General features: G+C 41.9%; 1 protein-coding gene and 1 non-coding gene across 8 annotated transcripts in view; one reads left to right on the top strand and one right to left on the bottom strand.

Moving 5' to 3' along the window:
* NUP98 (nucleoporin 98 and 96 precursor) overlaps positions 1-26,436 on the bottom strand; it is a 121,586-nt gene that overhangs the window by 82,429 nt on the left and 12,721 nt on the right. For 4 of the 7 annotated variants that reach the window (XM_063671964.1, XM_054440114.2, XM_063671966.1 and 1 more), the window contains 9 exons: positions 24,562-24,665; positions 21,836-21,937; positions 21,553-21,729; positions 18,544-18,683; positions 16,280-16,387; positions 14,400-14,580; positions 11,126-11,289; positions 5,412-5,549; positions 3,024-3,162 (listed from right to left, as the gene is read on the bottom strand). In XM_063671964.1, coding sequence (XP_063528034.1) covers positions 3,024-3,162; positions 5,412-5,549; positions 11,126-11,289; positions 14,400-14,580; positions 16,280-16,387; positions 18,544-18,683; positions 21,553-21,729; positions 21,836-21,937; positions 24,562-24,637 — 1,225 coding nt within the window. In that variant the 5' untranslated portion in view covers positions 24,638-24,665. The remainder of the gene's footprint in view (positions 1-3,023; positions 3,163-5,411; positions 5,550-11,125; positions 11,290-14,399; positions 14,581-16,279; positions 16,388-18,543; positions 18,684-21,552; positions 21,730-21,835; positions 21,938-24,561; positions 24,666-26,436) is intronic. The other 3 variants (XM_063671967.1, XM_063671963.1, XM_063671965.1) reach the window with 2 other exon arrangements.
* Positions 23,913-23,971, top strand: LOC129009117 (U7 small nuclear RNA). The gene has a single exon (XR_008492656.1). It is a non-coding gene; the product is annotated as a U7 small nuclear RNA (small nuclear RNA).

The raw sequence follows: 26,436 nt of genomic DNA, 5'->3' as shown, positions 1-26,436 counted from the left end.
AGAGTGAGATCCTGTCTCCCCAAAAAACAAACAAAACAAAACAAAACGAAAAAGCCGAGCGTAGTGGTTCACGCCTGTAGTCCCAGCACTTTGGGAGACCGAGGCTGGCAGATCACCTGAGGTCAGGAGTTCGAGACTAGACTGGCCAACATGGTAAAACCCCGTTTCTACTAAAAATACAAAAATTAGCTGGGCGTGGTGGTGCATGCCTGTAATCCCAGCTACTTGGAATTGCTTGAACCCAGGAGGCAGAGGTTGCAGTGAGCTGAAACTGCGCCACTGTACTCCAGCCTGGGTGACAAGAGCAAAACTCTGTCTCAAAAAAAAAGAAAAAAAAAGAAATAATATTTAATTTTGAACATAAAGCATGCTACAAAAAAAAAAGAGCTTTCTTAAACACACACATTTTCAAAGGGAGTGGGGAAACTGGTTCTTGAGGGACTAAAATATCACAGATTATGATAGTTTGTGGCCCTCCAAAGAGTCACACAACATAAACAGATACACAGTATATGTGGGGTAGGAAAATCTCAGGGGAAGGGAGAAGATGATTAAGAAAAAACAGGCCAGGCGCGGTGGCTCACACCTATAATCCCAGCACTTTGGGAGGCCAATGCCGGCAGACCATGAGGTCACAAGATCGAGACCATCCTGGCTAACACGGTAAAACCCCGTCTCTACTAAAAATACAAAGAAAAAGTTAGCCGGGCGTGGTGGTGGGCGTCCGTAGTCCCAGCTACTCGGGAGGCTGAGGCAGGAGAATGGCGTGAACCCAGGAGGCGGCGCTTGCAGTGAGCCCAGATCTGGCCACTGCACTCCTGCTTGGGAGACAGAGCAAGACTCCGTCTCAAAAAAAAAAAAGAAAAAAGAAAAAACAGTCCCATTACAGCAGGTACAACTTAAAAATGAAAAAATAGTCTACAAAGGGTCCATGGGGAAGGGTAAGTGATAACAGAAAAGGTTGAGAAACGCTAATTGACCCTTAACTATCTTTCCATTTTAATTTTATAGGAAAGAAGTAGGGATGGGTGCGGTGGCTCACGCCTGTAATCCCAGCACTTTGGGAGGCCGAGGAGGGCAGATCGCCTGACGTCAGGAGTTCAAGACCAGCCTTGCCAACGCAGTGAAACCCCATCTCTACTTTAAATAGAAAAATCAGCTGGACATGGTGGCAGGAGCCTGTAATTCCAGCTACTCAGGAGGCTGAGGCAGGAAAATCACTCAAACCAGGGAGGTGGAGGTTGCAGTGAGCCAAGATTGTGCCATTGCACTCCAGCCTGGGAGGGAGGGGAGAGAGGGAGAGAGAGACAGAGACAGAGAGAGAAAGAAAGAGAAAGAGAGAGAGAGACAGACAGATAGAGACCAAGTATCTTACCCATGGTAACCAAGTCCACTGCCTCAAAACGGTTGTTTCAGAGTTTATAGGAACTATAATCATTTCTGGCAGTGAATGAGCAAAATGACTAAAAGGGATTATAAAAATCAAACCAAACACATCAATTTAGGAATTGGTACCTATCAATGACCTATCTACCTTCTTCCTGTAGCTGATAAACATATTAATCTTCCCATAGATGTTTAATATGATCTCTTTCTCCAGTACAAGATCATTCAAAAGCTCATTAAAAAACTGTGTTAACTGCTGACCTACACCAAATAACCATGTCTTTGTACTCATCTCCTAAAAAGAATCTATCAGTGCCTGGTGATGTATCTGGCACACAAAATCCTCAAGAAATATTTGAACCATTATTTCCCTCAACAAACAGAATAAACTTCCCATATCTGATCTGACAGATGCTGAATTCTGAAAACATAATTAGGTAGTTATAAGATATACTGAAAATACTGACTGAGTGTGGTGGCTCACACCTATAATCCCAGCACTTTGGGAGGCCGAGGCAGGCAGATCATTTGAGCTCAGGAGTTCAAGACCAACCTGGCCAACATGGTGAAACCTCGTCTCTACTAAAAATACAAAAATTAGCCAGGCACAGTGGTGCATGCCTGTAATCCCAGCGACTCGGGAGGCTGAGGCAGGAGAATCGCTTGAACCTGGGAGGAAGAGGTTGCAGTGAGCCGAGATCGAGATCATGCCACTGCACTCCAGCCTGGGCGACAGAGTGAGACAACACCTCAAAAAAATAAATAAATAAATAAATAAATAAAAAATAATATCATCATGTTCCATAAAACTGGTTTACATTTTTCCAGCATATCTCCAAGACAGTAGGTTAAGGTTTTTAAAATTATTGTTCAATCTTTTCTGTATTTTCCAGATTTTCAACAATGAATATGCATACAATGAACATGCATCCAAAATTTTTGAAACCGTAAAAAATAAACTACTGAATAATCCCCCAGATCAGGAAGATTTCAACTTTCTTCTATTATTTTTCTTATTTTATTTTTTTTTAGAGACCTGCTTTCACTATGTTGCCTAGGCTGGAATGCAGTGGCAATTCACAAGTGTGATCATAGCACACTGCAGCCTTGAACTCCTAAGTGATACTCCTGACTCAGCCTCCATAATGGCTGGGACTACAGGTGCTCACCATGATGCCTGGCACATTTCGACTTTCACAGGCCAGGTGCAATGGCTCACACCTGTAATCTCAGCACTTTGGGAGGCTGAGGCGATATAAAGACTCTGTTCTCCACCAAAAAAAAACAAAACAACACAACAAACCAACAACAACAAAAATAAGAATAACCAATTATCTCCTGTATACTACCACAGGTTTGAAACCTGGCCTCATACAATGTGCGACTTAACCAAATGTGTTTCCTTTATGGTTTCTCAGCTATTGCTGAAGTAATCCAAAGTAAATGAAAGGCAATTTACATGCCTACTAATTATCTCAAGCCATATCCAGGACTTTAAACCTTTCCCTCTGGTACTTCACATCAAGCTACCGCTTACCTGAGAACTTTTAAATATTTCCAATCACACGAATCAGGAGAATAATGTGTGGTATAGTCAGTGTAACTTTAAGAGAGCCAAACCTGCTTTTTATATGTACCAAAATTAGAAGTGTTTGTATTGGTTCCTAAAGTCAGGGTTGGTTTGTTACCAAAGAGCCCGCCACTGGTTGTACCAAATGAAGGTGCACTGGTTGTGCTGCTTCCAAATGTAGTAAGCTTGTTATTGCCAAACAGGGTCTAAAAAGAATAAAATACAGGAAAATTTAAAATAATATTAAGACACACACCAAACTAAATACAGGTTACCTCAGGTATACTGGATTGGGTATGGGGTGGGAGAAAGATATCCTAACTTTCATAAAAAAAAGTAGAAAAAAGATGAATAAAGGCTATCAAAAAATAATCTGAGCAAGATTAACTTTATAAACACAGAATGCTTCTGGCCTGAAAAGTTAATGGTAACCCCTAAAGATTACCACTGAAACACAACGAATCCAATGAAACCAGATTTCAGTGAGGCAAAGAAAAAAATAACAAGGCCATCAAATATCTTTTTACCTGTTAAGAGAAATGTAACAAATATTTGCTTTGCCAGAAGAAATCACTACAAGAAAAACTTTGAACATGCTACATGGATGTTCCTTGAAAATGCTATGCTAAGTGAAAGACACCAATCACAAAAGACCACATATTATGATTCCATTTACATGAAGTGTTCAAAATAGTCAAATCCATAGAGAGAAAGTAGGCTTAAGATGATTAGAGGAAAATCAGGAGTGACTGCCAATGACTATGGCATTTCTTTTGGCATAATGAGTATGTTCTAAAATTAAATATGGTGATAGTTGCACACTTTGTCGATATACTAAAAACCACCTAGCTATACACTTTAAAGAGACAAATTGTATGGCATGTGGACTATACATCAATAAATCTGTCACTAGAAAGTACTAGAAGCCGGGCACAGTAGCTCACGCCTGTAATCCCAGCACTTTGAATGGCCAAGGCGGAAGGATCACTTGAGGCCAGGAGTTACCAGCCTGGCCAACACGGCAAAATCCCACCTCTACTAAAAAATACAAAAATTAAGGCCAGGAGTGGTGGCTCACGTTTGTAATCCCAGCACTTTCGGAGCCCAAGGCAGGTGGATCACGAGGTCAGGAGTTCGAGACCAGCCTGGCCACCATGGTGAAACCCCATTCTCCACTAAAAATACAAAAATTAGCTGGGCGTGGTGGCGGGCACCTGTAATCCCAGCTACTCGGGAGGCTGAGGCAGAGAACTGCTTGAACCCGGGAGGCAGAGGTTGCAGTGAGCCGAGATTGCACGCCACTGTACTCCAGCGTGGGCAACACAGCAAGACTCCGTCTCAAAAAAGAAAAAAAAAAAGCCTGGCATGGTGTCACACGCCTGTAATCCCAGCTACTTGGGAGGCTGAGGCACGAGAATCGCTTGAGCCTGGGAGGGAGAGGTTGCAGTGAGCCGAGATCATGCCACTGCAGTACAGCCTGGACAACAGAACGAGACTCGGTTTCAAAAACAACAACAACAACAACAACAACAACAAAAGTACTAGAATGTCTTGAAGCATTATATAATTTTCTCAATTTCTTACCTCAATTATCTGTCCAAAGTTTAAAAAAAGAAAAGAGAAATTTCAATCTCCATGAAAACAGGACCATATGTTTTAGGGACTTTGTGTTCCTTTTTTATTTTTTAAGATGGAGTTTTGCTCTTGTTGCCCAGACTAGAGTGCAATAGCGCGATCTCGGGTCACTGCAACCTCCACTTCCTGGGTTCAAGTGATTCTCTTACCTCAGCATCTCAAGTAGCTGGGATTACAGGCACCCACCACCACACCCAACTAGTGTTTTTTTTTGTATTTTTAGGAGAGACGGGGTTTCACCATGTTGCCCAGGTTGGTCTCGAATTCCTGACCTCAGGTGATCCACCCGCCTTGGCCTCCCAGAGTGCTGGGATTACAGGCGTGAGCTACCGCGTCTGGCTCTTTTTTTCTTTTTTTAACCTACTCACAATAGCAAGTTCAAAGTTTCTTCCATGAGTACCTCAACAATTTCAACAATTTGATCAACCCCAAAAACATTTCATTCTCAAACATCATACCAATTTATCACTTACAAAAGAGGGAAGAGCTAGGAGTTAAAAATTATCTGATTCAAATAAAGCAAAAGAATTTCAATTTAGACTTAACAATTTAACCAATGCTATCAGAAGTATGATGCACATAAGCATTGAGGCAAAGAAATTTTAAAAGGGAAAGAATATACTAATTGAAAACAAACCTGAAGTTAACCTGAAATTTCATTTTATATCAAATAATTTTTTGTTCTCAAAATCAAATCATATTAGGCTGGTGCAATAATACACCCAATAAAAATACTTGCAAGACAGTCAAATCCTTAGAAGAAAATTCCTTTAACAAATTTACACACATCTTCAAATTACAGTCAACTGCAGAAACCCACCGAACCAACAGCACCAAATCCAGTATTGGTCTGCCCAAAGAGACCTGTTCCTGTTCCAAATGCTGTCCCAGTGCTGGTGTTTGTAGCTGTCCCAAAAAGACCTCCAGGCTGTGAGGCTTGGGTTACTCCAAATAATCCCTGCAAAGAAGTTTATATAGATTAAAAGACATCCTGTAATAGTTTCTGTAACGAGTCTCAGATTAATTAAAAAAAAAAAAAAGTTACCATTTTTTCAAGCTTATATGACAGATATTAGGCTAAATAACTTATATAGATTATTTCCTTCAAAACAACCCTGAAAAGCAGGGAGTGTATTTTTCAAAAAGCTCAGAGCATTTTAAAACTTGCCCAAGGTGTCACAGCTCCTGAGTGGTAGGACCAGAAGTTCAAACCTATATTTAAGCCCCTGTTCTTCCCAGGATGATGAACTCCAAGGTCTTAGGCATCTATTAAATAATAAGACTTTAACTCTTGTGCTCTAAGAGATGTCAGGGTTGCAACACTGAAAGCAAAATACATGTCTGGGTCCTTCATTTTCAACAATTTAGGTGAAAAGAACTAATCAGTATCAAGCTGGGGAGTGAACTTAGAATCAAGTAACCAAAAATAATCAGCGAAAATTAATCAACATGTTCTGAGGTACGAGTGTTATGTTAAAGAGCCTTAATTCCTTTTTTTGATACGGAGTTTCGTTCTGTTGCCCAGGCTGAAGTGCAGTGGCACAATCTCGGCTCACTGCAGCCTCTGCCTCCCAAGTTCAAGTGATTCTCTCGCCTCAGCCTCCCAAGTAGCTGGGACTACAAGGGCGCGCCACCACGCCTGGCTAATTTTTGCATTTTTAGTAGAGATGGGGTTTCACAATGTGCCCAGGCTGGTCACGAACTCCTGACCTCAGGTGATCCACCCACCTCAGCCTCCCAAAATGCTGGCGTGAGCCACTGCACCCAGCCAAAAGCCTTAATTCTAAATGAGAAACTATACTCATTTCCAATGAGCAGTCTGCATCATCCTATGTTTAACAATGTATTTTACTTATGCATTAATAAAGGAAAAATATTGTGCTAATAGACTTGAATAGGGAATTCATTTTTTAAAGTTTTATTGAGACACAATTCACACATCATAAAATTCACTCATTTACAGTGGACTATTCAGTGATGTTCTGCAACCATCCCTACTATCTAAATTCTTAACACCCCCCAAAGAAATCCCAGACCCATCAGCGATTACTCCCCATCCCTAGGGAACCATTCATCTTTTTCTATGGATTTTTTTTTATTCTGAACATTTAATACAAATGGAGTCATAAAAAATGTGGTCTTTTGTGATGGGCTTCTTTCAGTTAGCACATTTTCAAGGTTCATCTGTGTTGTAGCATATATCAGTACTTCATTCCAATTTATGGTTGAACAATATTCCATTGTATGCATATACCACAATTGGTTACCCATTCATTGTTAATAGACCTTTAGGTTATTTCTACATTTTAGTCATTATGAATAATGCTGTTATGTTCATCTGTGTACAAGTCTGTGTCTTATTTTTCTTTGGTAAATCCCAAGATCTGCAATTGCTGGGTCATATCATAACTCTATTTAACATTTTGAGGAACCACCAAACTGTTTTCTAAAGGGGCTGCACCATTTTACATTCCTACCAGCAATGTATGAGGGTTCCAACTTCTCCAGGTTCAATACTTACTACTGTCTTTTTTTGTTGTTTTTGTTGAGTCTTGCACTGTCACCCAGGCTGGAGTGCAGCAGCGCAATCTCGGCTCACCACAACCTCCGCCTCCTGGGTTCAAGAGATTCTCCTGCCTCAGCCCCCCGAGTAGCTGGAACTACAGGTGGGCATCACCATGCCAGGCTAATTTTTTGTATTTTTAGTATAGACAGGGTTTCACCATGTTGTCCAGGCTAGTCTCGAACTCCTGACCTCATGATCCGCCCGCCTCGGCCTCCCAAAGTGCTGGGATTAAAGGCGTGAGCCACCGCGCCCAGCCTATTACTGTCTTCTTTTAATTATATCTCTCAAATAGGTATAAAGTGGTATCTCATTTTGGTTTTCATTTGCCTTTCCCTGATGACTTATGATGTTAAGCATATTATCATACCACTTACATATCTTCTCTGGAGAAATGTCAATTCAAATCCTTGGCCCTTTTTAAATGAGTTATTGTCTTACTACTGAATTATAAGAGTTATTTATACATCCTGGATACAAGTCCTATATCACATGTATGATTTTCAAGTATTTTCTTCCATTTACAGGTCTTTTCACTTTGATGATATCCCTTTGATATATAAATGTTTTTCTGCCATCCTTTTTTGTTTAGAGATAGGGTCTCATTATGTCGCTCAGGCTAGAGTGCAGTGGCCTATTCACAGCCACGATCATAGTGCACCGCAGCTTCTAACTCATGACCTCAATGATTCCCTGACCTCAGCCTCCTGAGTAGCTGGGATGATAAGCATGTGCTAAAAGGCCTGACTAAAAGGTTTTAATTTTGAAAAAGCCCAATTTATCTATTTTTTCTTTTTCTGCTTTTGCTTTTGGTGTCCTATCTAAGATATTACTGTCTAACTAGGTTTCTTCTAACAGTTTTATAATTTTAGCTCTTGCACTTAGAAATCTGATCAATTTTTGGCCAGGCACAGTGGCTCACATCTGTAATCCCAGCACTTTGAGAGGCTGAGGCAGTCGGATCATTTGAGGTCAGGTGTTCAAGATCAGCCTGGCTAACATGGTGAAACCCTGTCTCCACTAAAATACAAAAAAATTAGCTGGGCACGGTGGCGTATACCTGTAATCCCAGTTACTCAAGAGACCAAGGCAGGAGAATAGCTTGAACCCATGAGGCGGAGGTTGCAGTGAGCCAAGATCGTGCCACTGCACTCCAGTCTGGGCAATAGAATGAGACTCTGTCTCAAAAAAGAAAAAAATTGATCAATTTTAACCTTTGCAGTTAAAAAATGCTGTGAAGAATCCAACCTCATTATTTTGCATGTGAATAATCAGTTGTCCCAGCACCACATGTTGAAAAGACTATTCTTTCCTCACTGAATTGTTTTGGTATCCTTGTTGAAAATCAATTGTCTACAAATGTGAGGGTTTATTTCTGGACTCTCACTTCTATTCAATTGGTCTATGTCTCTCCTTATGCCAGTAAGACAATTACTATTGCTTTATAGTAAGTTTTAAAATTGAGAAGTAAAGCCAGGTACAGCTGCTCACACCTGTAATCTCAGCACTTTGGGAGTCCAAGGAGAGCAGATTGTTCGAGCCCAGAAGCTCGAGACCAGCCTGGATGACTCGATGAAAACTCATCTCTACAAAAACTACAAAAATTAGCTGGACATGGTGGTGCATGCCTGTAGTCCCAGCTACTTGGGAGGTGAGGTGGGAGGATCGCTTAGCCTAGGAGGCGGAGGATGCAGTGAGCTGAGATCATGCCACTGCACTCCAGCCTGGGTGACTGCAGCGAGGCCTGTCTCAAAAAAATTAATAAAATAAAATTGAGAAACATGAAGGCCGGGTGAAGTGGCTCATGCCTGTAATCCCAGCACTTTGGGAGGCAGAGGCCAGTGGATCACCTGAGGTCAGGAGTTTGAGACCAGCCTGACCAACATAGTGAAACCCCAGCTCTACTAAAAATACAAAATTAGCTGGGTATGGTGGTGCATGCCTGCAATCCCAGCTATGTGGGAGGCTAAGGCAGGAGAATCCCTTGAACCCGGGAGGCAGAGGCTGCAGTGAGCTGAGATCGTGCCATTGCACTCCAGCCTGGGCAACAACAGCGAAACTCCGTCTCAAAAAAAAAAAAAGAAGAAAGAGAAGCCTGAGGGTCCTCCAACTTGTTGTTTTTCAAGATTGTTTTGGCTATTCCGGGTTCCTTCTTATTCTTTCTTCAGTGTTTTTATCATGAAAGTGTCAAATGTTTTTTCTGTATTTACAAAGGTGATCATGTGGTTTTCTGTTGTTTAAATTATATTACCACAGTGTATTACGATGATTAATGGTCATATGTTGAACCAACCTTCCTTGGATAAATCCCACTTAGTCATGGATTATAATCCTTTTTTGTTTGTTGGTTTTGAGACGGAGTCCCGCTCTGTCGCCTAGGCTGGAGTGCAGTGGCAAAATCTCGGCTCACTGCAACTTCTGCCTCCTGGGTTTAAGCAATTCTCCTGCCTCAGCCTCCTGCGTAGCTTGGATTATAGTCACCCGCCACCCGCCCAGCTAATTTTTGTATTTTTGGTAGAGACGGGGTTTCACCATGTTGGCCAGGCTGGTCTCGAACTCCTGATCTCATGATCCACCCGCCTCAGCCTCCCAAAGTGCTGGGATTACAGGCAGGAGCCAGCATGCCTGGCTGATCCTTTTCATATGTTACTGAAAATCAGTCATCTAGTATTTTGAAGACTTGGGGGTACAAGCATACTTTTTTAAAAATTTTTTTTGAGATGAAGTTTCGCTTCGTCGCCCAGGTTGGAGTGCCATGGAGCAATCTCAGCTCACTGTAACCTCTGCCTCCCCGGGTTCAAACTATTCTTGTGCCTCAGCCTCCCAAGTAGTCAGGATTATAGGCACCAACCACTGTGCCTGGCTAAGTTTTGTATTTTTAGCAGAGATGGGGTTTCACCATGTTGGCCAGGCTAGTCTCGAACTCCTGATCTCAAGTGATCTGCCCACCTCGGCCTCCCAAAGTGCTGGGATTACAGGCATAAGCTACTGTGCCCAGCCCATACTTGTTTTTTAATCAATAACAGTATCTCTAATTTTAAGACGAGGTAAATTCCAAGTCCTGATCAATTACTCATACATCACTTCATTCTTTAATTTCATACTTCCCTAAAAAATGTCCCTAGAAATAAACTAGTAATGACCATGAGGACCTTTTCTTTGGACACAATATGGCTCTAAGTTGTAGGTCTCCCTTTAAAAAAAAAAAAAAAAAAAAATTTCTTTGTATGATTCCCAAGGGAACTAGCTGAAAGTTCTCTTAGTTCCTGTTGTTGGCTATATTCTGAAATATAGTCAGTAATGAATAAGTATTTTCTCCTATACCCTATAGAATGGCTGTAGTCAATTTTCCAAGGTATAGCTTTAAGAGGGCCAAGTCCAGCCCACTAAGTAGTTCCTACTCAGTAATGAGAAAAATACTTTCAGAAAGGATAAGTGATCGCCTCAATAGCATCTCAACAAGTAAAGAGTAGAGCCCAGGCTAGAATCTAGGTCTTAATTATTCTAAGACTTTGTTCTCGGCCGGGCACGGTGGCTCACGCCTATAATCCCAGCACTATGGGAGGTCGAGGTGGGCGGATCACGAGGTCAGGAGATCGAGACCATCCTGGCAAACACGGTGAAACCCCATCTGCACTAAAAACACAAAAAATTAGCTGGGCATGGTGGCGGGCACCTGTAGTCCCAGCTACTCGGGAGGCTGAGGCAGGAGAATGGCATGAACCTGGGAGGCAGAGCTTGCAGTGAGCCGAGATCGCGCCACTGCATTCCAGCCTGGGCGACAGAGCAAAACTCTATCTCAAAAAAAAAAAAAAAAAAAAAAAAACACTTTGTTCTCTTCCCTTCATTAAATACCCTCAACTCTTAAGATCTGCAGTAGAGGTAGAATTTGCTAGTTTGACATGATTAGAATCCTCATTACTCAACTCTACAAATAAGACATGGAGGTAAATAAGGGTCTGTTTCCTTACCATGGTGTTGGTGCTTGGCTGTCCTATGGTGCTGGTATTACCAAAGGAAAAGCCAGTGTTCTGGGTGGTTGTGGCCTGGCCAAACGGTTTGCTGAAGAGGCTGGTAGTCTGCTGATTCTGCTGGCCAAAGAGACCACCCGGATTTGTTCCAAATCCAGTTGTACCTTTTAGGAAAAAGAAAAAAGAAATAATAAAAAAAAGGTAAACACCCAAAAATACAAAACCTTCCATTATCCAGTTATTGCAATAGTCTTTATGTTATCTACTACCCTTCATTCACTACTTGATAATCTTTTCATTTTCCATTCTTAACTTGAGAGTTAAACTTTAACTTCTGTAATAACACCCTGACCCCAAGAAGCCTAACTAGGCTAAATGATCTTCCCTTGTAAGTCCACAGCTTCCTTCTATTTTACAAGATAACACACTAGAAGTCAGCATGTGTATTTTAACCTTGCTAGTCTAAGTTACTGAGAACAAAGGCTTCTTCTTTACATGAATATATCCAGCCCAGAGTCTGATATGTAACATTCAATAATGAATACGGGCCAGGCACAGTGGCTCACATCTGTAATAACAACATTTTGGGATGCCAAGGCAGGAGGATCACTTGAGGACGGGAGTTCCTGAACAGCCTAGGCAACACAATGGGGCCCCATCTCTACAAAAAAATTTTAAAAATTAGTCAGGCTTAATGGCACATGCCTGTAGTCTTAGCTACTTGGGAGACTGAGGTGGGTATATGGCTTGAGCCTGGGAGTTTGAGGCTGCGGGGAGCTATGATGGAGCCACTGCACGACAGCCTGGATGACAGAGCTAGACAGTGTCCTCCAATCCCCACCAAAAAACAGAAAAAATTACGAAACATTAGCCAGGCAGAATGGTGGGAACATTACTTAGGCCCAAGAGTTCAAGGCTGCAGTGAGCTATGATTGCTCCACTGCACTCCAGCCTGGTCAACAAAGTGGGATTCTGTCTCAAAAAAAAAAAAAAAAAAAAAAAAAGGCATACTAAACTAAATCATGGAATATCAAGATTGAAAAGTATGTTAGGCTGGACATGGTGGTTCACACTGGTAATCTCAGTACTTTGGGAGGCTGAAGCAGACAGACTGCTTGAGGCCAGGAGTTCGAGATCAGCCTGGCCAACATGACAAAACCCCGTCTTTACTAAAAATATAAAAATTAACTGATACCGGGCACGGTGGCTCACGCCTGTAATCCCAGCACGCTGGGAGGCTGAGACAGGTGATCACCTGAGATCAGGAGTTCAAGACCAGCCTGGCCAATATGGCAAAACCCCGTCCCTGCTAAAAATTAGGGCTGGGCGGCCAGCAATGGTGGCTCACGCCTGTAATCCCAGCACTTTGAGGGGCCGAGGGGGGTGGATCATGAGGTCTGGAGTTCAGATCAGCCTGGCCAAGATGGTAAAACCTCATCTGTACTAAAAATACAAAAAAATCAGCCAGGCATGGTGGTGGGCATCTATAATCCCAGCTACTTCGGAAGCTGAGGCAGAGAATCGCTTGAACCCAGGAGGTGGAGGATGCAGTGAGCCGAGATCACACCACTGCACTCCAGCCTGGGTGACAGAGCGAAACTCCATCTCAAAAAAAAAAAAAAAAAAAAATTAGGTCTTGGCACCATGGCTCACGCCTATAATCCCAGCGCTTTGGGAGGCCGAGGCTGGTTAATTGCCTGAGGTCAGGGGTTCGAGACCAGCCTGGCCAACATGGTGAAACCCCAACTCTATTAAAAATATAAAAAATTAGCCAGGCATGGTGACGGGTGCCTGTAATCCCAGCTCCTTGGGAGGCTGAGGCAGGAGAATCGCTTGAACCCGGGAGTTGGAGGTTGCACTGCACTCCAGCTTGGGCAACAGTGAGACTCCGTCTCAAAAAAAAAAAATAAAATTAGCCGGGTGTGGTGGCACATGCCTGTAGGGTGGCTCAGGTAGGAGAATCACCTGAGCCCAGGAAATCAGGGCTGCAGTGAGCCCTGATCACACCACTGCACTCCAGCATGAGCGACAGAAGTAAGACCCTAGAACCCTGTCTCAAAAAAAGAAAAGAAAAAGTAGGTTAAATATTACTTAGATAAATACGTATTTTTGTGTGTGTCTGTGTATGTACATCTCTTTAGAAGGCTATGAAAAACTATAATTTTTGCTTTTCTCTACAGAGGCAAACTGGTGGCTGGGGAAAGTGTATAAGGAAAGTATATAACCTCTGGTTATTTAGTTTTCTGTATTTTGTGAACTTTGTATCATATATGTGCATTACTTTTGCAAAAGTAGTATTTCTGTAAAGTAAATTAATCATCATCTTTAACTCCTCTTTCACATCCCACATTAAACCAATCCATCGGCAAATTCCATCAGTTCTATAATCAAACTGGGTCCAGAACCTCATCTTTTTTCTTTTCCGTCCTTTTTATTTAGAGATGGAGTCTTGCTCTGTCACCCAGGCTGTAGTGCAATGGTGTGATCTCAGATCACTGCAGCCTCTGCCTCCCAAGTAGTTGGGATTACAGGCACTTGCCACCACGCCCGGCTAATTTTCATATTTTTAGTAGAGGCAGGGTTTTACCATGTTGGCCAGGCTAGTCTTGAACTCCTGACCTCAAGAAATCCACCTGCCTTGGCCTCCCAAAGTGCTAGGATTGCAGGCGTGAGCCACCACACTTGGCCTCTTTTCCATCCTTGTCCAAGACACTAACACCTCTTATGTTGATAATAGCTTTCTAAGTAATTTGTTTCTACTCTTACAATCTACTGTAAATATAGGAGACTTCAGAATCATCCTTCACTCACAATCACATGACTTCTCTTTCAAAACAACTTGCAGGATTTCCTAAATCAAATAAAAATTCAAGTCTTGGTATTAGCCTACAAAGTCATATAAAATATGGCCCTTATATCCCCCAGTATTTTCCCTTGCCCTCTCTTCAAACGGCAAAAACTCAACAGTTTTTAGACTCAGTTTCCACTAGCTGGAATGTTCTTCCCCTAGAAATCTGTACAACTTGCTCCTTCATCTTCTTCAGATACATCACTGCTCAAACATCACCTTCTCCTGTGAAGCATTCCTTAGTCGTCTTCATCTTAAACTGTCTTTCTCCCTTTCCCCACATACATCCAGGCATTCCTCCCTATTCCTATGGTATCCCTGAATTATTATTTTTCTCCATAGCACTTATCCCAAAATGGCAATTATGTTTTAGTTTTAGTTATCTGTCTCTCCTCAATATAATCTAATATGATATCAAGTGCTTACTAGTTCCAAAGGCAGTTTTGTTCTGACCATACGCAAAGCCTGAATTAGTGGTGGAGGAGCTGAAGAGTCCTGTTGCGCTGGAAGTGGCTGGAGAAGACCCAAACAAGCCAGTTGTGGTACCTGCTCCCACCTGGTTCTGTGGGCCTTTCCTGTTAGCCTGATAATCCTCTAAACGAAGTTCCTGAAGGGAGGGAAAACATATTTCTAATCTTAACATGCAGCTAAAAATAATTATTTAGGAGGCTAAATACCTGAATTTAGTATTCAAGTTCTACGTTCACATAGGAACCATGACTAAAAAAAGAGAAAACTAAGGAATGACATTATATCATTATAGAAAAACATTTCCAATAGACACTAAAATCCATACCATAATTATCATAAAACTACAAGCCAAAGAGTCAATATCTTAATCTCAGTTTTCTTTTACAAACATTTTACTCTTTTGGTAAAATGCCATAAAATAATCCTAACTCTCCCCAGCCCTAAAATATAAAAATAAAATAAAAATAAAAATTATAGTGAATTAACACATGTAGATTCTGTGGGGCAAAAAATTTAGAAAAAGAATAAAGTTTATCAATTTTCTCTCAAGTCCAGATGTTCCTGGCACAGCCCAATAAAGTAAGCATAGTTTGTATGTAGAAAGAAGCAATCACTACAATCATGAATGACTATCAAAATGTACAACAACCCACTACATAAGCAATAAGAATGAACAAACTAACTTCATGCAACAACATGGATGAATATCTCAATGTTGAAAGACAGCCATTAAAAAGTAAATAATGTGGTTGGGCGCTGCAGCTCATGCCTGTAATCCCAGCACTTTGGGAGGCCGAAGTGGATGGATCACAAGGCCAGGGTTCAAGAACAGCCTGGCCAACGCAGCAAAATCCCATCTCTACTAAGAATACAAAAATTAGCTGGGCATAGTGGCGTGCAGCTGCAATCCCAGCTACTCAGGAGGCTGAGGCAGGAGACTGCTTAAATCCAGGAGGCAGAGATTGTAGTGAGCTGAGATCACGCCACTGCACTCCAGCCTAGGCAACAGAGCAAGACTCGTCTCAAAAAAAAAAAAAAAATTAGCTGTGTGTGGTGGCCCACACCTGTAATCCAAGCTACTAGGGAGGCTGAGGCACAAGAATTGCTTGAACCTGGGAGGTGGAGGTTGTAGTGAGCCAAGATGTGCCACTGCACACCAGCCTGGGTGATGGAGTGAGACACTGTCTCAAAAAAAAAAAAAACAAAAAAAAACCCTAACTTTTATTAAGCTGTACTTTGCATAATTTTACTAAAAACACCTTCATATGCATGCATACACATTGCCCAGTGTAATAGAAGCAACATCCGATCAGAACAGACGATTAGACTGGGCTCAGTGGCTCATGCCTGTTATCCCAGCACACTGGAAGGCTGAGGAAGAAAGATCGCTTGAGCTCAGGAGTCTGAGACTGGCCTGAGCAACATAGTGAGACCTCACCTCTACAAAAAAATTTTTAAAAATTAGCTGGGCGTGGGGCACATGCCAGTGGTCCCAGCTACTTCGGAGACTAAGGATGTGGAGCCTGGGAAGCTGAGACTGCAGTGAGCTGTGACTGTGTCACTGCATTCCAGCCTGGGCAAAAAAGCCCCTCTCAAAACAAAAAAGGCCATTAGGGGTGCTAGACCTTCACATACCCCTGAATATTATCCCTGCCTAAACAAGTAGATATCTACAAATAATACTTGATTTTTAAAAATAATTTGGTTAATGTTAATTTTTTACATAAACCCAAACTGAACCACTCTATCCTAAAGAAAATCAAAACCATTTTTAAAAGCTGCATTCCAGTAAAATCAAAAGGTTAGACTGACATTCTGTATTGTATTTTACTGACCTCTAGTGACTTGCTTTCATATTCTTTCATAGCAGTAATACACTGGTGCTTGGTACTTATGTTAGTGCTAACTCCAGCTTTGACCATAGTATCTGTACCAGTTGGAGGCTGCAAAGTTAAATAAAAGCAAATTTGTAGGTCCAAGTTTTATATTCCTACTCTCTCAGATACAATTTTTCAACCACTCAACTCTAAAACTAGTCCCCCCAGGTCTTTTATACTGAGATGGTTTCAAGGGTGCTTGATTAAATATACTGCATTTCTGATCTCTCCCTACATCAAAGTTATCTGAATAAATCAATCTTAGTAACAAAGTAATCACAAACCCAGGGATTAATCCCATAACCCAAGCCATCCAATTACATGCTAAAATACATGTAATATTATGCATAAAGAAAGCTTTACCCAATATGTACCTTTAAACCTCTATATCTAAGTTCTCCTTTCTACTCTGCCCTGTAATGCTTCATTAAAAAAACACGGAGGGCCAGGCGCGGTGGCTCACGCCTGTAATCCTAGCACTCTGGGAGGCCGAGGCAGGTGGATCATGAGGTCAGGAGTTCGAGAACAGCCTGGCCAATATGGTGAAACCCCGTCTCTACTAAAAAATAAAAAATTAAAATTAGCCAGGCGTGGTAGCGCACACCTGTAGTCCCAGATACTCAGGAGGCTGAGGCAGGAGGATCGCTTGAATCAGAGAAATGGAGGTTGCAGTGAGCCAAGACTGTGCCATTGCACTCTGGCCTGGGCGACAGAGTGAGACTCCATCTCAAAAAACAGCAACAACAACAACAACAACAACAAAAAAAAACAGAAACTGGCCAGGCGCAGTGGCTCACACCTGCAGTCCCAGCACTTTGGGAGGCCGAGGTGGGTGGATCACTTGAGGTCAGGAGTTCAAGACCAGCCTGGCCAACACGTTGAAACCCCATCTCTACTAAAAATACAAAACTTAGCTTGGGTGGGTACCTGTAATCCCAGCTACTTGGGAGGCTGAGGCAGGAGAATCGCTTGAACCCAGGAGGCAGAGGTTGCAGTGAGCCAAGATTGCACCACTGCGCTACCGTCTGGCTGACTCTGTCTCCAAAAAAAAAAAAAGGAAATACGGAAACCTGTTTTTCCCCGATAACCTTATAAGGAAAAAGGCACAATAAGTAAAACTAACGATTCCTGCTTGTATTGCCAGTTTTCTCAACTACTGCACTTTCCAAAGGGCATCACACAGTATGCTTCACTATCATTTTATGTTTTAACTTTAAATTCAGGGTTGTAAATTTAGTACTATGAATTAACCAATTTACCTGAGAAATTCTTCATTTTCTGGAGTATATTTTAACAAGTTTTATTTCTGCCAAAGATTTCCATTAGGCTAACCGCACCTCCAGCATACCCTAAGAATCCCCCATTTACATCAAGTGGCATTCCATATGTTTCTGTAAACAAAATCCTCCACTCTAGCCCTCCACCCAACCCCTCTCAAAAAAAGAACACACACACACAAAACTTTACAGCCCCATTTAGCCATTTCATCAACAAAACCTATATTTTTCATCTGGTACAGAATGCTGATGAGTTACTCTTATTTGCCCCCTATTCTTTATTCCCATAAAGATTAGTTGACCAGGCCGGGCATGGTGGCTCATGCCTGTAATCCCAACACTTTGGGAGGCAGAGGCGGGCAGATCATCTGAGGTCAGCAGTTCGAGACCAGCCTGGCCACCATGGTGAAACGCCATCTCTACTAAAACTACAAAAAAATTAGCTGGGTGTGGTGGTGGATTCTTGTAATCCCAGCTACTCAGGAGGCAGAGGCAGGAGAATCACTTGAACCCAGGAGGTAGAGGTTGCAGTGAGCTGAGATTGCACCACCACACTCCAGCCTGGACAACAAGAGCGAAACTCCGTCTTAAAAAAACAAACAAACAAAAAAAAACAAAAACAAACAAACAAAAATCAACAGTTGACCATTCAGAAGCAAATTCTTAACACAGTAAATTCAAATTCTACCTTACACCAGATGATAATAAAGTTTTATGAATACAAATTTTATTGGGATGAGCCTAATTCAAATATACATCATAATCTAGATTTGCATTTCACAAGTTTTCCTGTCTACTATACAACTATTTATAGATTTTGTTTTTAACACATCATTCAGGCAGTATCAAGCTAAGCTGGAAAGAGAAGCAATTTTACAATTCATCCTGCAAAGAACTATACATGCAGGAAAAAACATTCCACAAAGATTGGGAGAAAATACATACGTTAAATTTAATAGTAGTCCCAGTAGGAGCAGCTGTAAAACTACTTGGCCCAAAGAGGGAGCCAGACGTGCTGCCAAAAGGATTAGAGGTGGTATTTGTGGTTCCAAAGAGTCCTCCACTGCTAGTACTGGTTCCAAAATCTAAAAATAAGAAAGAAAAATGAGATGATAACAGTAAGAAATTTAAGAATGTATGAGATGCATTGGAATTGGGCTATGGCACTAGCGTCACAGTACTTCACTTCCTCAATTTTTTTTTTTTTTTGAGACAGGGTCTTGCTCTGTCTCCTAGGATGGAGTGCAGTGGTGCAATCACAGCTCACTGCAGCCTTGACCTCACAGGCTCAAGCAATACTCCTGCCTCAGCCTCCCAAGTAGCTGGGACCACAGGCATGCGCCACCACACCCAGCTAATTTTTTTTTTAATTTTTGTAGGGACTGCCTTTTGCCATGTTGCTCAGGCTAGTCTCAAACTCCTGGGCTCAAGCAATCCTCCCACCTCGAAATCCTAAAGTGTTGGGATTACAGGTGTGAGCCACTGCACCTGATCTCACATCCTGAAATTTTTTACCTTTCAAGTCTCCCAAGCAAATATATTCAAATAGAAATTTCTTTTTTTTTTTTTTTTTTGAGATGGAGTCTCGCTGTGTAGCCCAGGCTGGAGTGCAGTGGTGTGATCTCAGCTCACTGCAATCTCCGCCTCCCAGGTTGACGCCATTCTCCTGCCTCAGCCTCCCGAGTAGCTGGGATTACAGGTGCCCGCCACCCAACCCGGCTAATTTTTTGTATTTTTTTTTTTTTTTTAAAGTAGAGATGGGGTTTCACCGTGTTAGCCAGGATGGTCTCGATCTCCTGACCTCGTGATCCACCGACCTATGCCTCCCAAAGTGCTGGGATTACAGGCGTGAGCCACAGTGCCCAGCCCAAATAGAAATTTCATACAGAAAGATACGTACTTCCAGGCTCACAACTTTCAAGTGAAACAAAGTCTGAATCCTTTGGTCAGCTAAGTGTCCATAAAGCCCTAAGGTCACACTTGGAAGACAACTTAAAAGAAATACTTTGTTTCATCATAAATTTTATCTCATTTCTCCTTTTCTCATTTAACTAGATGCTGAATGAACTTGTCTTTCTGAAAACATCTTGTCACAGACTTCAAGAGTGGTCACAGTACATTTTATTTACATACATTATGACATATACCTACATATAACCAAAAATTTCAGAATATACAAGTGGTCCTATTAGAGAAATCAAATATAGGTTAATGTAAAATTTCACCCCCCAAAATTTCAGAAAAATTAGCAGCCACTGTCATTACTTTATAGAAACTAATAAAGAAATAGCAAATCGTTGGATTACTTTACTTTTCCAAAAAGCTGAGTCTAAAAAAAAATTACACATAAATGAATTTACTTGTTGCTAAGGAATATATTGCTGAAAGTATGAGAGACAATACTTCTAAAGAAGTTATGCCAGGTGCGGTGGCTCACGCCTGTAATCCCAGCACTTTGGGAGGCCAAGGCGGGTGGATCACAAGGTAAGGAGTTCGAGACCAGCCTGGCCAATATGGTGAAACCCCACCTCTACTAAAAATACAAAAATTAGCCAGGCATGAGGGTAGGCGCCTGTAGGCCCAACTACTCGGGAGGCTGAGACAGGAGACTCACTTGAATCGGGGAGGCGGAGGTTGCAGTGAGCAGAGATGGTGCCACTGCACTCCAGCCTGGGTAACAGATCAAGACTCCGTCTCAAAAAAAAAAAAAAAAAAAAAAAGTTATACATATGGTGCCAGAAATGTCACTAAACAAAGAAATTTATATGCCAATATTTAGAATTAGTAACATCCTAATTACCAGGTTAAAGAGTACTATGATTTCTCACTGGCAAACTGCTATTACTTCTTTCTAAAACATGTCTTAATATATAGTTTAAAGCAAATAGGCACACTTCTTTTGAATTAGTACCATAGACTGCATTATATACTGTTATGGTTAAATATTTCAATGTTATACAAACAACTTTCCCTCTGGAAAATACTGATGGCAGGCCGGGCACGGTGGCTCACGCCTGTAATCTTAGCACTTTGGGAGGCCGAGGCAGACGGAACACGAGGTCAGGAGATCGAGACCATCCTGGCTAACATGGTGAAACCCCGTCTCTACTAAAAATACAAAAAATTAGCCAGGCATGGTGGCAGGCGCCTGTAGTCCCAGCTACTCGGCAGGCTGAGGCAGGAGAATGGCGTGAACCCAGGAGACACAGCTTGCAGTGAGCCGAGACTGCGCCACTGCACTCCAGCCTGGGCGACAGAGCGAGATTCTATCTCAAAAAAAAAAAAAAAAAAAAAAAAAAAAGGGAAGAAAATACTGATGGCTGGCTAACTATTCAGTCTTCCATGCTCTTGTGCCAGGAATGGCATCACTTGATAAGGCATACCTGATGAAGTAGCACTGGTTGCCTCAAAGTACAGTGCTGTGTGGAGAAGTATCCCCAAGTCATGTTTGGACTTAATGTGAAAAAAGCCATCAACTAAAAACATCTGCCATGGACAAAGAATGGAAGAGTAACCATGTCATGTCCATTACGTCATTCCTGCTCTAGTCTCTTCATACCAAATATAAAACAGAGACAAGAAGAAGGTGCCTCTGCAGCACAATACGGCTGACTATAACACATTCCTCCTTGAAATTCTCCCGTCTTAACATGAACTACACTACTCTGACCTGGCTTTTCATCCTTTCTCCGGCCATTCTGCATCAGGAAGCTCTTCCTCTGCATATCCCTTAAATAACAGTGCTTCAAATTTCTATCCTTATAGAAATGTACATACTCTCTTCCTTTCCAGCCTATTAACCTTTTCAGTACATATTGAAGTTTTCCTCTTCCCTTATTTTTGCCATTTAGTAGGAAAAGAAGGTAGATGAACATAGAAAAAAGGAGAAAAGACAACACATTCAATAAGCAAACCAAATTATTAGATGCAGAACTCCAGTGATGTCCTACTTACTGCCAAAGCCAGTTGGTTTATTTTGTGCAAAGGCATTGTTTTGGGATGAGAAAAGACTGGTCCCTGTGCCTGCAGTTCCAAACAAGGTATTTGCTGTTCCTGTTGATGTACCAAACCCAAAGCCAGTGCTTGTGGAGGTAGCTGGCTGGCTAAATGAACTGGTTCCAAATAATCCTCCTGAGGAGATGGAGAAGGAGGGAAAAAGTTAAGTAGATCAGAGCCACTAAGTCAATTCCTATACTAGCTACAAACAAACCAGTTATATCACAAATAAAGCCCCTACCTGGTTTAGTCTGTGAATTTCCGAACAGGCCTCCAGTATTGTTGCTAGAACCAAATGCAGATGTTCCAAATGCCCCTCCACTAGTAGTACCAAAGCCAGTATCTGAAAAAGCAAAATCCAGAGTAAATTAGAATTTAGAATAAAATCTACATAAGATGACCAAATGAAAAGGCGTTTTAATGTTTCTTAAAATTCTGCATGTGAGGCTGGGCACGGTGGCTCACGCCTGTAATCCCAGCACTTTGGGAGGCCGAGGCAGGCGGATCACCTGAGGTCGGGAGTTCAAGACCAGCCTGACCAACATGGAGAAACCCCGTTTCTACTAAAAAATACAAAATTAGAAGGGCGTGGTGGCACATGCCTATAATCCCAGCTACTAGGGAGGCTGAGGCAGGAGAATCGCTTGAATCTGGGAGGCAGAGGTTTCGGTGAGCCGAGATCGTGCCATTGCACTCCAGCCTGGGCAACAAGTGTGAAACGCCATCTCAAAAAAAAAAACAAAAAAAATTCTGCATTTGAACTACTAGTCTAATTGAAAACATTTTTTCAAAATCCCATCACAGTATGAATTACAGAGTAAAAACTAAGCCACAGACATTTTATTCATCGTCTCCAGGGGAAGTATGAAAATTTGAAGTCAAAAGGAGTGACGTTTCAATAAAAGTTACAGATGTTCATAGGTTAAAAAAAAAAGTGCTGGACGGGCGCGGTGGCTCACATCTGTAATCCCAGCACTTTGGGAGGCCGAGGCGGGCGAATCATTTGAGGTCAGGAGTTCAAGACCAGCCTAACAAACATGGTGAAATCCCGCCTCTACTAAAAATTAAAAAAAAGTAGTGACGCTCCATAGTCACTGAGATAAATGGTCTTTCATTAGGGGAACACATCAGAACAACCTGGGAAGCTTTTTCAAAATATACACGTTCAGGTTTCAACTCCAGAGATTCTAATTCTATAGTTTTTGATGAGAGATATATGGGAGGCCGAGGCGAGCAGATCACGAGGTCAGGAGATCGAGACCATCCTGGTTAACACGGTGAAACCCCGTCTCTACTTAAAATACAGAAAAAAAAAAAAAAAAAAAAATTAGCTGGGCCTGGTGGCAGGTGCCTGTAGTCCCAGCTACCAGGGAGGCTGAGGCAGGAGAACTGCTTGAACCCAGGAGGCGGAAGTTGCAGTGAGCCGAGATCGCGCCACTGCACTCCATCCTGGGTGACAGAGCGAGACTCCACCTCAAAAAAAAAAAAAAAAAAAAAAGAAAAAAAGAAAAACTTCCTCTGTTATTAATTTTATTAGGTATGATAGAGGTTTGTTAGTTATGCTTCTTAAAGAATCCTTAGCCCAGTGCCGTGGCTTATGCTTGTAATCCCCTCGCTTTGGCAGGCTTAGGCGGGAGAACTGCTTGAGCTCGGGAGATGGAGACCAGCCTGGGCAACACGGCGAGATCTCACCTCTACAAAAAATTTTAAACATGAGCTAGGAGGCCAGGCACAGTGGCTCACACCTGTAATCCCAGCACTTTGGGAGGCCGAGGCGGGCAGATTGCTTGAGGTCAGGAGTTTTAGACCACCCTGGCCAACATGCTGAAACCCCATCTCTACTAAAAATATAAAAATTAGCTGGGCATGGTGCCGTGCACCTGTCATCCCAGCTACTCAGGAGGCTGAGGCAGGAGAACTGCTTGAACCCAGGAGGTGGAAGTTACAGCAAGCTGGGAAAAATGAGCCAGGCATGGTGGTGTGCAACTGTGGTCCCAGCTACTTAGAGGCTGAGGTATGAGGATTGCTTGGGTCTGGGAGGTTGAGGCTGTAGTGAACCATGATAGTGCCAATGCACTCCAGTCTCCGTGACAGTGCAGGATCCCATCTCAAAAAAAAAAAAAAAAAAAAAAAAAATCATCGATTAGAGAAAAGTTTCTGGGATTTAATTTATTCTGTTAAGATGCTCTCCTCCCCCTGGAAAGAAAGAGATACAAACAAGTCTGGGAAAATGCTGATTGTTAAAGTTGGGATATAAGTACATGAGAGTTCATTATACCATTCTTTCCAGCCTTGGATGAGTATAAACATTTTTAAAGAAGTGTCACAGCTCTTTTAGGATTTGTCTAGCAGGGTTTCTGGTTTTTACCGGGAAAAAAAAAATTTTTTTTTGCAGGGGGGTGGACTTTCTGGTAAAAAACAAACAAACAAACAAACAAAAAACCTCCAAAAAAATTTTTAACAAAAAGTTTAAATGTAAATAAGGATTGCTTCAGGCAATTAGTCATATACGATACTGGGTAGGAAGGGAGGTAGATCTCTGGAGGGTTGATGGGGATTAGACACTTCCACATTTTAACATTTCTGTGACATCTGAATGTCACATCATGTTCACAGGGTAAATTCCAGGGCAGTTATTTCATAACTGCATTTTAGACTTCAACATTAAGAGAATTATTTTCTGGTCTGAAAATTAGTAACAAATTATAACTTTCTGTCAACTAAAATAATACAAATATTTTAAGTATCTTCTACTGACAATCAGAAGAAGGCCATGAAAACTTAGAATTTATTTCTACTTTCTTAAAAACTGTTAAAGAGATCTTATCCTAGTTATTTTTTCAAGACGACTTTGTTATAAATACAAAAGTACAAATAAAATTCCCACCTAAAGCTTATCAGAGTGGATTTGTTCTTAGTAAGAGGAGATTAAGGTTTCCCCCTCTTTTGTCCTTTTTAAAAACTTACTCTGTCCAAATGTTGAAGTTGTGCCAAAGCCACCTGTGCCACCCCCAAAGGGTGTTCCAAATGATTTGTTAAACATCTTCAAAATGAGTCTTTGTTTCAGAAAGCTGGGAAGAAGAAAACATTATCACTCTCTTAAAGACCACAAAATGGAATATAATTGTTTTAGAAAATCTATCATTCCACAAACTTAGGCTTATTCAAACTATAGTATATACTCTCATTCAAAATCCTCAAACTGTATGATAAAATAAACCTTGTAAAATGATCTTTAATCTACAATGTTCCTGAGCTGAACAGTAAGGTTAACTTCATGTGAGGTTAAACTTCAGACCCCAACATGAACCATCCATTTAAAACAATGTTTTCAATCTTTTTTTTTTTTTAACCTAAGTCCCCTTTTTAATCAATAAATATTTCAGGTCTACAAGGCAAGATGTTTATATGATCCACATAGGAGGTTATGAATCATATCCATCAAAAATTATAACCACAGTCTGCTATCCCAACCACCTAAAAAGCTAACTTTTTTGTCAGGTTTTCTTTTCGTTTTTTTTTTTTTGAGATAGAAGGAAGTGCAGTGGCTCACTGCAACCTCCTCCTCCTTGGTTCAAGTTATTCTCCCGCCTCAGTCTCAGAGTACCTGGGATTACAAGCGTGTGTCACCATGCCTGTCTAATTATTTGTATTTTTAGTAGAGACAGGGTTTCACCATGTTGGCCAGGCTGGTCTTAAAAAAACTCCTGATCAAGTGATCCACCCACCTGGGTGCTGGGATTACACCACCAAAGTGCTGGGATTACAGATGCAAGCCACCGCACCCGGCCAAGGCTTTATTTTCCATAGTTTGCATTAAAAAGTTTCTTTCTCCCCTACCTTCGAGGGATATAAAACATGGTAATAGTAAATGTTTTTCAAATTATGAACGCCCCACCTTCTATCTCTAAATCCCAGAGATTCTGGTGCCCTGACATTCTCTTTGAGATTACGTTTTAAGACTATTCTCTATGGTCCCCTACTTATCTATCTTCTACTTCTAAGATTACAGAAAACCTTTGATGAAAATCCCTCACCTCTGGCCAGGCACAGCGGGCTCACACCTCTAATCCTGACAGCGTGGGAGGCTGAAGCGGGCTGATTGCTTGAGCCCAGGAGTTCAAGACTAGCCTGGGCAACATGGTGAAACCCTGTCTCCACAAAAAATCAAAGTTGGACTGGTGTGGTGACACGGGACTGTAGTCCCAGCTACTCCGTTGGCTGAGGTGGGAGGAGTGCTTGAGCCCAGAAGGTGGAGGTTGCTGTGAGCCATTATCAAGCCATTTCCCTCCAGCAAAGGTGATAGGGTGAGACCCTGTCTCAAAAACAAATAAAAAAACCCTCACCTTGGCTGGGCGCGGTGGCTCACGCCTGTAATCCCAGCACTTTGGGAGGCCAAGGCGGGTGGATCACCTGAGCTCAGGAGTTCGAGACCAGCCTGGCCAACATGGTGAAACCCTGTCTCTACTAAAAATACAAAAATTAGCCAGGCGTGGTGGTGCATGCCTGTAATCCCAGCTACTTGGGAGGCTGAGGCAGGAGAACTGCTTGAACCTGGGGGGCAGAGGCTGCAGTGAGCTGAGATCGCATCATTGTACTCCAGCATGGGTGACAAGAACGAAACTCTGTCTCAAAAACAAAAACAAAAACCCTCACCTCACATAAATTATTTCACTCCTGTATCCAAACTATGGACCTGGTCATTTAAGGAACTGGACCAAACTGTTCCAAGAACGCCTACAAAGAAAGGTTTGGTTCCCCCTGTCTGAATAAAAATAGCTGCATAGTTTACTCAAAAGAGCTTTCCCCCTCCACAAATTTTCCTTAAATTTAGATGCCTGC

Source organism: Pongo pygmaeus, chromosome 9, assembly GCF_028885625.2.
Source record: "Pongo pygmaeus isolate AG05252 chromosome 9, NHGRI_mPonPyg2-v2.0_pri, whole genome shotgun sequence".
Classification (NCBI taxonomy): domain Eukaryota; kingdom Metazoa; phylum Chordata; class Mammalia; order Primates; family Hominidae; genus Pongo; species Pongo pygmaeus.
Note: the sequence above shows the minus strand (reverse complement) of the source record. Positions and strands in the feature narration are given on the sequence as shown.